The sequence below is a fragment of the Amblyomma maculatum genome, chromosome 3, assembly GCF_055883805.1.
Source record: "Amblyomma maculatum isolate TAMU_Amacu chromosome 3, ASM5588380v1, whole genome shotgun sequence".
Taxonomy (NCBI): domain Eukaryota; kingdom Metazoa; phylum Arthropoda; class Arachnida; order Ixodida; family Ixodidae; genus Amblyomma; species Amblyomma maculatum.
The window spans coordinates 196,902,820-196,914,861 of record NC_139346.1 but is presented as its reverse complement, the minus strand read 5'-3'; the positions used below and the strand labels follow the sequence as shown (position 1 = coordinate 196,914,861).

Sequence of the window (12,042 nt, the reverse complement as noted above, 5' to 3'; positions counted from 1 at the left end):
GTGACTATCGCTAGCACTGTGGTTCAGGCCCTAGAGGAGTCTTACGGCCGCTTCATCAAGCAAAGATTCCAAGGTCACGGGCTCTTTCTCCTTTTCATCTGTGTCGCCTGCTTCATCATCAGCATCGTATACATCACGCAGGTAAGATGACTGTAGGCGCGCTTTTTTTGTGCATATGTTCAGTAAAGTGTTATCAAGCTGCTTTAGGGTCACCTAACTAGACTGTGCATATATATATATATATATATATATATATATATATATATATATATATATATATATACATATAGTTATGGCTACAGCAGATGGACTGGAATGTTACAATGCCTCAAACACAAATTATGCAAACTTTTTGCATTCTTTGCGCGATTATGATGTGAAAGTGGTAAGCGTAAAACTGATGGTAGAGAGTCACCAAAGTGATGGAAGTGACTGATCTGTGTTAATGTGAAATGCTAAACACGACTCTAAAATAAAAAAAAAAAAAGTAATCTTCATCGTATTTTCTTGAGAAGTTGCACGGAAACTAATTGTTTGCAGCGTGCACCGTGTGGGGGAGAGACTCGGCTAATAAGGTTTTTGTTAGTCTAATTACAGTGTTTCTGTTGGGAAGACTTATTGCATTAATCTGCTCGCATAAGTAATTCCCGGAACTCGTTGTAAATGCGCAGGAAGACCTGTAATCTTGCTCCGGCTGGTCGCTCCTGTTCATACCTTATTTAGCTCTGGGCGAGGTCTATCACGAACGCGCAGTTGGGGAGCGCCGGACTTCATGTTTAGATTGGGCCTCTTGCCGCTTGACTCCCTCTCTCGCAGCTTGCGTGATGGTTTGTTCCAAGGCCAAAAGGCCAAAATATTAGGCTTAAGTTCCGTTTCACGGTATAAGGCGATAGCGGCTTGTGGTCTTCTGCGATGGCACACGTACTTATTTGCATACAGTCGTAAGATACCACTTTTCGCGAAAACCACATGGCATACATATCACCCATTGCCTGTTTTATGAGACACAAGCATACCTTCGTCGGTCTAGCCGGTAGCATGTCTGGCTGGCAACATATGATACCTGGATTCGGGTCCCATCTGTAACGTAAAATCCTTGAAATTTCGTTTGAGCAAAATTGATCATATCAAGCATGAGACAACTTTAAATTCGGATTACATGTCATGCCTTAATCAATTCGATTACACGCGGGACGTCACGCTTCACGTGGCGTTGCTTCGGTGTTCGAAATTTCTGCACGAGGTCATGTGACTGTCCCGTCACGAGCGTGTCGACCAATCAGTATTTTTTCCTTTCAATGGCAACGCCGACGCCGGATTTCCCGACTCGGAACCTTTAAGCAATCGCATAAAAGCGAAACACGCATTATTCGGGGCACCGGAACGGCCGGGCTCCGCCGGGGTGGTGCAGTGGTAAGTCGCCCGGCTACTGTGCCGGAGTTCCCGGGTTCGAACCCGACCACGGCGGCTCCGTTTCGATGGAGGCGTAACGAAGTGGCGTCCGTGTGCTGTGCGATTTCAGCGCACGTTGTTAAAGATCCCCAGGTGGTCGAAATTACTCCGTAGCCCTCCACTACGGCTTCCCTTTCTCTCTTTCTACTTTCACTCCCACCTTCCTCTCTTCCCTTACGGCGCATTTCAGGTGCCCACAGAGTAACTGTGACCGATACTGCGCCATTTTCTTCCTGTGAACCAATTATTACTATTAAAGGCCGGCGTCGAACGGCCAGGAAAACGTGATTTGGCGGCCTGGAGTACAACGTCACAGGCCACGTGAGGTAGCGGAAGTCACGGTTTGTGCAGTGTGACTGCGCCGAAGTACTCGGGTTCAATCCCGACCGCGGCGGCTGCGTTTCGATGGAGGCGAAACGAAGGGGCGTCGTGTGCTGTGCGATGTCAGCGCACGTTAAAGATCCCCAGGTGGTCGAAATTACTCCGTAGCCCTCCACTACGGCTCCTCTTTCTCTCTATTCACCTTCCTCCCTTCCCCTACGGCGCGGTTCAGGTGTCCACAGAAACAAGTGTGACAGATAACGCACCTTTCCTTTCCTGTGAACCAATTATTTATATTAAATTATGACTCGCAGAAGCTCTCGGTGGGCAAGGCAGCAGGCTAAAGTTACTGCAGTCGGCAGCAGGCTTGTCGGGTCGTACCAAACTCCGTTGGCATGGAATCACAAACAGGGCCATCGCGCTTGCCCCGCCGTGGTGGTACAGTGGTAAGGCGTCCGACCACTGTCCGGAATACCCGAGTTCGAACCCGACCTCGGCGGCTGCGTTTCGATGGAGGCGAAACGAAGAGGCGTCCGTGTGCCGTGCGATGTCAGTGCACGTTAAAGATTCCCAGGTGGTCGAAATTACTCCGTAGCCCTCCACTGCGGCTCCTCTTTCTCTCTTTCCACTTTAACTCCCACCTTCCTCCCTCCCCTTACGGCGCGGTTCAGGTGTCCACAGACACAAGTGTGACAAATACTGCGCCTTTCCCTTCCTGTGAACCAATTATTATTATTATTATTATTATTATTATTATTATTATTATTATTATTATTATTATTATTATTATTATTATTATTATTATCATCATCATCATCATCATCATCGCGCTTTGTGCGTGGCACTTAAGCAGTGCAGTAAAGGTCGCAACGAGGTGCTGTATGCTATCGCATTGTCAGACGTGATGAATTAAGTCTCTCTTCAAATTGTTTTTTTTTTCTCCAGCTTATATTTGTTTATTTCGTACACAACTTCACAATCTCCAACTGGAGCACTAGCAGGACTCGAATAACATCAGAAACAGGGGTGTGAACAGAAGCAAATAGAACGTCGGTATTTGCACATCGTTATACAGGGTAAACAACCAATTATAAAACTGAGCTGAATTTGAGATACTTCAGAACGAAAGTCTTTTTTTTTTTTTCTTTGAAGATAACGTGATTTGAGATATGAACAATGTTTTCAAGAAGTTGACTGCTGCTGAGAGTGGCGGTTCTTCCCGAAAGGCATTTGAAACCGAGGTGATTGGGCAATCGGTGATATGCGCGGCTCGGTTGTGTAGGAGGTAGGGTGAAAAAATGCCTGCAAACAATTTTATGGAAGAGGCAAATAAGTGATACTCCTGTGTCATTCTAAAGAAGGGAGGGATAGCGATGCTCAATATGCTACGCTGGAATGTCGGCTGTAGTTTCAACCAATAATACGATCGACACTATTTTTAAACTCTCTAGGAAGTGCTTTAAGTGTTCTTAATGAAGATATAAGTGGGGAACATGCGTATTCTAAGGCGAACAGGTGTTTAATGTGGAAGCTGCCGCGAGCTGCGTGGAAGAAGGCACACCTCTGAGGTTACGTTTTAAATAGTCTATTTTCCGGTCAGCTGTGGCAGTAACTTTATCTATTTATTATTTTTACTTTTATGTACCCTCAAGGCCCGAATTTATTAAAGATGGGAGTGGGAAGAAATACATTGCATCACACAGCACAGCACGTTCTATCTGTGGGGGATTAGAGATAAGGTAAAATATGGACGCCAGAGTCCATGCGAGAGTGACTTGTCTCTGGTTAAGCGAATAAGTGAAAAGACAATTTGGTCTTTTACGGCCAAATGCAATTAATTGGCATTTAACGCTGTGAAGAGGCATTTGCCAAAATGAGCACTAGTTAGTAGCGTGGTCTATATTTTCCTGAAAAGCGACGTGGTCGTTAACAGAGCTGATTTTGCGATACATAATGCAATCGTAAGCTAACAACAATTTCATGGTCGAGGTAATGCCTAACGGTAGGTCATTGATGTAGATTCGAAAAAAGTCTCTTCACTACTTCGTGGTATGCCTGATGTTACACCATTCAATGGGGATGAACAGTTACCACAAGAAGTGAATTGTTTATGAAATCAAAACAAATGTCTTATCGAAGACATGACTTTAAAGAAACGAGGCGAAATAATAGCAGTTTCGCTATTAAACCACAATGCGGAACGAGGTCAAAGACTTTAGCACAGTCGAGGAATATACAGCCGATTTGAGGATTTCCGCCCATGCTGTGAAGCAGCTCGTTGGTAAACTCAATCAGTTGTCGCTCATGTAACAGCCCGTTTCTTAACCTGTGTTGTTGTGAAAAGAAGAAACCATTTCCATCTATAAAAACAGCGCCGTGTTATAAGTTTGCAAGGTATACGTGTCAGCGATATTGGGCGATATAGTTATCAACGGTAGTTTGGTCACCGGGTTTGAAAATTTGAGTTACTATTCCGTTTTTCAAGTCGTATGGCATCTCTTATGTGAAAAGTGATCGACAAAAAATGTGAGTATGACGCTAGATATATGTTTCAAAATTTTTGAGTTGATGTCATCGACACTATTTGAAGTAGTCAACTTCAGATTGTTAGCCAATGACGCAATGTCATGGATAGTAACGTCTATAGACCTCATGAAATCGTCATAATAATCTGGCGCCGATGGAATATTGGAATACTCTCGCTTAGGGAGCATACTGGTGACAAAGTAAGTCTACGGGCGTTTGCCTTCAGCAATGGGATCACCAGCCTCATCAATCAGCGAAAAATGTGCAGAATTTTCAGAAGGTGAAATTGTTTTTCAGATTTTCTTTTTATTGTGCTTAAAATGACCTCACTTGCAGTGATTTCGCCCCGCCGGGGTGGTGCAGTGGTAAGACGCCCGACTACTGTGCCGGAGTTCCCGGGTTCGAACCCGACCGCGGCGGCTGCGTTTCGATGGAGGCGAAACGAAGAGGCGTCCGTGTGCTGTGCGATGTCAGCGCACGTTAAAGATCCCCAGGTGGTCGAAATTACTCCGTAGCCCTCCACTACGGCTCCTCTTTCTCTCTTTCCACTTTCATTCCCACCTTCCTCCCTTCCCTTACGGCGCGGTTCGGGTGTCCACAGAGCAAGTGTGACAGTTACTGCGCCTTTCCCTTCCTGTGAACCAATTTAACTTGCAGTGATTTCATTTCGTGTCCCACAGGGCGGCATCTACTACTTCCAGATGACCGACTACTACGTGGCGGTTCTCTCCCTGATACTCATCACCTTCCTCGAGCTGTGTGCACTCGGGTGGTTCTATGGTGAGATCACCCGACAGTTACCGATCAGCGCGGCCAAGCGCAGGTCGAAATCCGTGGCATTGCCCTTCACTTCGCCCTCTTGCTTCCAGGCGGCCACAACCTTCTGAGCGGCCAAAGTGAAATCATGCACCACGTGCCGTACATCTACCTCAGGATTTGCTGGGGTCTCATCACGCCTCTGGTATTCGTGGTGAGTGGGCAATTATTGCCACAAGTTTGCTAAACTAGGGAAAGCGAAAACGATCACAGGTTACTGAGTGTGACGGCTATGCAGGGGCAACACGCATATACGCATCGACCGCATACTTGCGTCTCAAACAAACACACTTGTGGCCGTTTAAAAATAGAAAAGGTCGAGACGAGCGAGGTAACGGTAGCTGTAGATTGCTGCAAGACGTCAGTTGGAGCGCGGCGGCTGGCTCAGCGGTCATAGACGTGTCTCAGTTGGTGGAAAAGGTTTCGCCATAACACCTCAACCTCCTGGTGAAACACGTCGAAGAACCATAAACATTGGCTGGCTACTTTCTGCCTCAAGAGGACACAGAGGGGCTCATCTAACCTTTGTTCGAAGTAAGAATCGAATCAATGGATATTTCTCTCTACTCCGCTGTTTGTCCGGCAAAAGAAAGATGCATTGATCGGCGAGGAAATAAGACATGGACTTTCTTGTCATTCGATTCGAGCGCGTGACGTCAAGGCCGAAGATGATTCGTGATCACCGTTTTTAAATGAATGACAAAGAGCAACTGAGAAGCAGGGGGCAGAGACAGAGTACACTTTACTGAGCTACCCCTGTGTTTGCCTCTAAGTTGGTAGCTAAATGGTAGATGAGGTGGAGCTTGTCTTGTATACTCGTTCAATGGGAGCCAAGCCCTCCAGAAAGTAGGGGGTGGATAAGGGCAATGTTTTGAAAAATGGGAACCGTTTGGTTGAAGAGACATGAGAGAGTTTAGCATATAGTGTTCTGGGTTCGGTCAGAAGGTGTGCATCACTTTTAGTACCGATGTATGCAATTAGCCGGTGTAATATAATTTTGCGTATGAGACGGATGGGTGAGTTGGAGAGTTCGTTGTGGAGTGATAGGTTCGCTGTGCTTATTTTCTAGAAAATACTCGGGGCGCATTTTTTATCTTATAGAAGTTTTCTGTTTTCAGTGAATGTAGATATTTTGTTGTAATTTGGCAACTCATTCACTTCGGTTCGTCCTTAATCTCGAATTAAATGAGCTGCTACACCCCCGCTTTCAGTGTGCGTACTCCGCTGTTGTGTCGCAGGCAATCATGGTGTGTGGGGGCATGTCCTTGACAAGGCTACGGTACCGCAACAAGCACCACTTCCCCATGTGGGTAGACATTGTGGGCTGGGTGCTGTTCGGCCTCATCGCCAGCGTGGTACCAGTGTTTGCCGTCAAGGCACTCCACAAAACGCAGGCGTCCGGCATCATCGAGGTGAGCCGTGTACTTTTATCCTCGCCTTCACGCTTTGAATGGGAAAGCATTACTAATTCCACTGCGACAAATGCCTGCGGCTTGTGCGCGTGCGTGTGTGCGTGTGTGTTGTGTGTGTGATGGACCTGCAGATCCCAGCGATGACAATAAAAATAGAGTGGAGTCACCGAGTGGCCATATGACGCACACAGCAAGCCGAGCGTCCATGATGCACCACTGGATGCTCAAGACCCATCCGCGACCGAGGTCACCGCCACTTCAAACAACGCCACAGTGCCTTTCATCTGTATATACTCGGTACTGACGGACCTCCATGTGGTGGCAGTGCATGTAGCATATATCTGTTAGTTAAGTTCGAAGCACGATCGTGACAGGCATTCGAGCTGACAACATATGAGCCCAAATTGTATGCCTTCTCCGACTTTCATACCAAAATTTTGAAGCAACAGTTCGCTGCACTGTGTTCCAGGAGGCGCCATACGATTTCTCATTGCATGTAGCACGCATCTGCTAGTCAAGCAGGAGGCTAGCTCACTACCGAGATTCGAACGGACGATATATATACTTCCGCTTTCATGCCTTCAGACCGAAGTTTCGGCGATTAGCAATGTTAGTTGCTGTGAATGTAGAATGAAGGAAAATAAAATGCACGGGCCTCCTGACTGGCTCAGCTGAGGCAACACCGCTGCCTCGTGCTGACAGAGAGAGAGAGAGAGAGAGAGAGAGAGAGAGAGAGAGAGAGAGAGAGAGAGAGAGAGAGAGAGAGAGAGAGAGAGAGAGAGAGATGTGCTTCACAACAGCACCGAAGCTGAGGTGGGTTCAGTGACGGTCTGCACAACAGGTACAAACGCCGGCTGCAACCGCGCCCCTGCTGTAAACGACGGGGGCCTTTGATTCCCAGACCCGTAGGACCGGGAGCAGGCAAGAACGTTGCGTATTTTAATACAGGCTGAAAACCTCACTCGTGAACATTTCACCCGCAAATCTCTAGTGTTTCCGCATTCATACACCTAAGCAGACTCAGGTGTCTCTCTCTGCCGGATTTGTCTTGTTTATGCCTATTTTATAGCTATTTTTACTGGGTTGGTTGTTTACACCTCTAAATATATGCTTACTCTCTACTGACCGCACTTGCTTTCTAAGAATCTCAACACCGTCTTATGCCGCAATCGGCCAAGTGCTCCCAAGGTTCACGAACTTTGAAGAGTGGTGCGTGAAGCTCGTCTCCACGGCAACGAGAAGCCTTCCATGCTTAGTGCCCAGCCTGCCGAATGTCTCTGAGATGAGGCCAAAGGAGCATTTCCTTCACTGTAGCAGTTTCAGATACCCCGAGTATCCGATAAATTTCTCCTACTTACCGCCTTACGCGACATTCCGTTTCCCTTACCGCATTTCGTGCAGATAAAACGACTACACAACGTCGCCAGTAATTTTGGAAACGGGAACAGGTGACATGTACATGATCTCTGCTCCTTTTTGCATATGTTCGTGGGGATTCTTTCAAAAGAACGATTGCATAAATTATTTTTTCTATTCTCGCGCATACGCTCTTTCGCGAGGAAGAAAGGACGAGATCGCGTTATTTCTAATTCCTGCTTGATGAGTTAGCCTGCCCACCGTCGTAGAAAGTGTCCGGCATTGGCGGCGTCGTATGAAAAATCAGCTCTGAGAAGGCTAAGGCAAGAGAGGAAAATCTATGTTTTAATGGGATTGGAAGAGGAAGAGTGGTAAAAGGAAAAGGGGTCAAACGTATGCTCCTCAGCCTTTCGTAAACTCTGCTTTCTTAGACATAAACTAAAACTTGCCCCACCTGAACTTAAAAAAATTAACCTACTTTTCAATAATAAGGCCATCACTAGAATATGCGTGCACCGTCTGGGATCCCTACACTAAACGTAACATCGAGGCCTTTGAAATGATTCAACGCAAAGCCGTCCATTTTATTTTTTCAAAGTATCGTGTAACTGACTCACCAACGACCCTCATGAGAACTCACGGTATTGAAACATTACAGCTGCGCCGGAAAATTCAAAGACTGAAACTGCTTTTCTTACTAAAAAACCATAAACTGTCTATGAATGCAGACCCCTTCCTTAAACCTAACACTACGCGCCAAACACGAAATCATCATGCACAATCATTAACCCCTTACAGTGCTAGGATTAACGCCTTTAAATACTCATTTTTTCCACGTACCATTAAGGAGTGGAACAGGTGCCCGCCATATCTTTTTAACCAGACCTGATTCTTTTGACTCAATGTTTTCTTCACAGCATTTAATTTGAGAGCCATTTATTTCTACGTTTACTTTTTGTACTTTGCATCTGAGCCTTGTATTTATTGTTGTATTTTGTGTTACAACTTGTATTTAACATTTTTCAATTTTGCTAATCCTGTTCTTTTTGCATATATTATGTATTCGCCCCTCCTGCTTGGGCCTACTGTAGGCCTGCAGTATGTTCTAAATAAAATAAATAAAATAAATAAATAAAAGGCGACAGGTGATACAGAGAAACCGAGGTCGCCAATCAGAGGCGAGGAAAGAGCACGGCGTGCCGCTCTAATTGCTGGACTGGATCGGGAAAGTGAAGACGGGGTAGGGCATGTCACGCAGTGATTTATGGACTGGATCGTGCCATGTACGTTCTACAGCCTGAATCGTACTTATCCCCTAAAAGTCTTATTTTCTTGTGTGCGCGGTATGTTCGAAATTGCGCATTGTTTCCTCGTGCACGCGCAGTTTGTCGCAAAGCGCGCTATGTTTTAGATTACGTTTTGTTTCCGCGTGCTCGCATTTTATGTCATAAAGTACGAATTTTAAGGCTCGAAGTTGGACGCTGCATTTCGCCTAGGCGTCTCATAAACAGCTCCCGCTATAAAATTTGTGAGGTTGAAATAGGTCGATAATTAGTTTGTCTCCGGGCGAGGCGACTCCCCACGAGTTAACCGGCATTACAAGTGAACAGCGCTATCTGACTGACGAAATATTCAATACAGTACATAACCGTTATACTATTTACGGAACCTTTATGGTGACCAAGTTCGTGCCGAGACCTGTGCGGAAATGGTCGTAATGCGGTTTGCACTGCTGTGCCGTGGTGCTGCGCAGAGTAGCCGCTCTATTCTTTTTTTTTTTTTTTTTTTTTAACGCGAAGTTCTCGTCTACCAAGTGCTTTCCGTTACGGCTCCGGCGTTAAAATAGGCAGTGAGGACAACTGATGCAGGGCTCTCTGTGTCCGTGTCCCACTCTCAACGTGTGTGTGTTCTTTCGTCCACCTCTACTCTTCTTTCGGTCCATTCCTGCAAAGTTAACCTCGTCATATTCCGCATATTCCATTTTAACGCGATAGCGTCAAATGTACTGTTCTAGGTATTCACTGATTGGTCGGCGGGTTGCGTCACGTCACGAAATCACATGACATGACAAGCGCTGCCGTCTCGGGGTTCACATTTGAGGTGGCAGGGCGAGATGAGAATCAAACCTTTCAGCGCTCTTAGGCGATGAGTAAGATACGCTACTCCTATGCCACTCAGGAACGTCTATACGGCTTGGTTAAAGCGGGGCTTTGTAGGTATCCATGTCGGATGGTCTTTCATGTAATCGTGCCATGGTCTTGTAATCGTGGATGGTCTTAATTTCATGTAATGTAATTTCATGTAATGTCAACACAGACGGGAACTTGTAACGCTGTTGCGATAGACCCTTAAAGGTGGAACTTGTCCTCCCATTTTTTCGCACGATGATCCACACAGTGTAGCAATGGACTGGAACGATAAATCCTCACTCATTGAAATGAATGTAACAAAATTGTAAAATCTAACACGCTCGGGCAGTACCATCTAATCTTGATTTTTGTTTTCATGGATTGCAAGGTTTGTTTTATGTTGTCCTCCTCTTTATGTGTCTTATTTCGCTTGCACAGGCATCATATGCATTGATGCTCATGCTCTGAAGCAATCGCTCAGCCTTTCACAGCACTATAACGTGTTGCGTATACATTTGCCTCTGCAGAAGGTGCGAGAGGCACTGGAGCCGCAGATGGAAGTGGAGACGCCCACAGACTACTACTGGGAGCCCAAGCCCCTCGTGGTCATCAACAATCCCAACAAGGAGAGCACCACCAATGGCCAGGCGGGTGCCACAGCCGCCAAGACTGCTAAGCCTCGCAAGGCGTACACCAGAAATGGACCACAGGGAGAGACTGTCATGTGACACGGTGCTGATGGTGCCCATGCAGACTCCAAGATGCAAAAACAGTGAATGTGCTGTAGTATACAAGTTGTTCCGTGCTAACAATATACGCACACATCAGAATCCGAAACGGAGTGAAGACATTGTGCTGTGCTGCTGACAGTGTGCTCTATACTCGAGCTCATATTGTGCGGACTTCTAGGATACAGAGACAGGAAAGTGATACGTAGACTGTTAGACAGTGCGCTGCATTACAGATATACAACTCCTATTTTCGTGCTAAGGTTGTTTGTTTGATTTTTCTTTCCTGCCACGTTCCACGATAACCGTTCTGTGTTTTTTTACCAGAGCGACACCTGCTTACCCAAGCCAAGGGCACCACGAGCTAGGGGAAAGTTGGGCGTGAACTAAGTCACAAATCGACACTCTCTCCATATGCTATTCTGAACCAATTGCAAAACCTTTATAGACTGTAGTACTAGAATAAGAACAATAACTTTGCTGGTCTGAGGCGAAATTTTATTTGTGTGCTGCACGACGTGCAACAAGTCTTCTGCAATGTATGCAAGCCTTAATTTAATTTTTAGGCGACGGGCGGCGAACATTAAGAGGCTCTTCGTGTGGCGAAAATTCTTTCATAATGATAGCGTAGACTTACAGATGTCATATAGCCAGAGCAAATGTGCACACACCTGCTGTGGACAAACCTTGCACGCGGTATAATGTAAATATTGTTCTTAATCAATCTCAACGTTAGCGAAAAAGTAAAAGCGTCTTTTTGCTTGAAAAATGTAATGAAAAAGTATTGTATGTATGTGTCATCTACGGAAAAATGCGGCGGCGTCCAGGGAAAAAATGGGAACTAGAATCTGATCGCTCAACCAAGATTGTGAAGTCTGCACTGTGAGACCAATCAAAACCGGCGCTGAATTCGAACAAGAGCATCTTCATCCACCTGAAAATTTTGGATGTACTACTGTGTCAGTCGGTGGCTTAACTCTAGAACATAGGAGTTCTCCCTTGAAATATAAGGTTGGCCCGGGCCAATCGTCGATATTTAGGGGGTCCATACCAAAACTTTAGAAGTCGAACTCAAGAACTGACGGCCAACTCCGAAATTTTGCGTTAGCCCGGGCCATCCACCGAAAAAAAAAAAATTAGGGAGTGCGCTTAACTCTCCTTCGGTGCGGTAATGCGAAAGCCTTTTTCTCCTGCTGCCGATTCTGTTAAGTAGCTTCAATTTGTCATTCCGGGCGCGCCTACTTCCCGGAGACATTTGCACTCGCTGCTCTTAACAGACGGGAAGGAGACTTGACACCCGAA

The 12,042-nt window shown here is 46.0% G+C and overlaps 1 protein-coding gene across 1 annotated transcript in view; it reads left to right on the top strand.

The window, feature by feature from the left end:
- LOC146197364 (sodium- and chloride-dependent GABA transporter 1-like) overlaps positions 1–11,549 on the top strand; it is a 71,586-nt gene extending 60,037 nt beyond the window's left edge. Inside the window, exons 9-13 of the mRNA XM_084599175.1 lie at positions 1–141; positions 4,980–5,079; positions 5,169–5,269; positions 6,354–6,527; positions 10,540–11,549. Coding sequence (XP_084455301.1) covers positions 1–141; positions 4,980–5,079; positions 5,169–5,269; positions 6,354–6,527; positions 10,540–10,740 — 717 coding nt within the window. The 3' untranslated portion in view covers positions 10,741–11,549. The remainder of the gene's footprint in view (positions 142–4,979; positions 5,080–5,168; positions 5,270–6,353; positions 6,528–10,539) is intronic.
- The last annotated feature ends 493 nt before the right edge of the window (positions 11,550–12,042 follow it).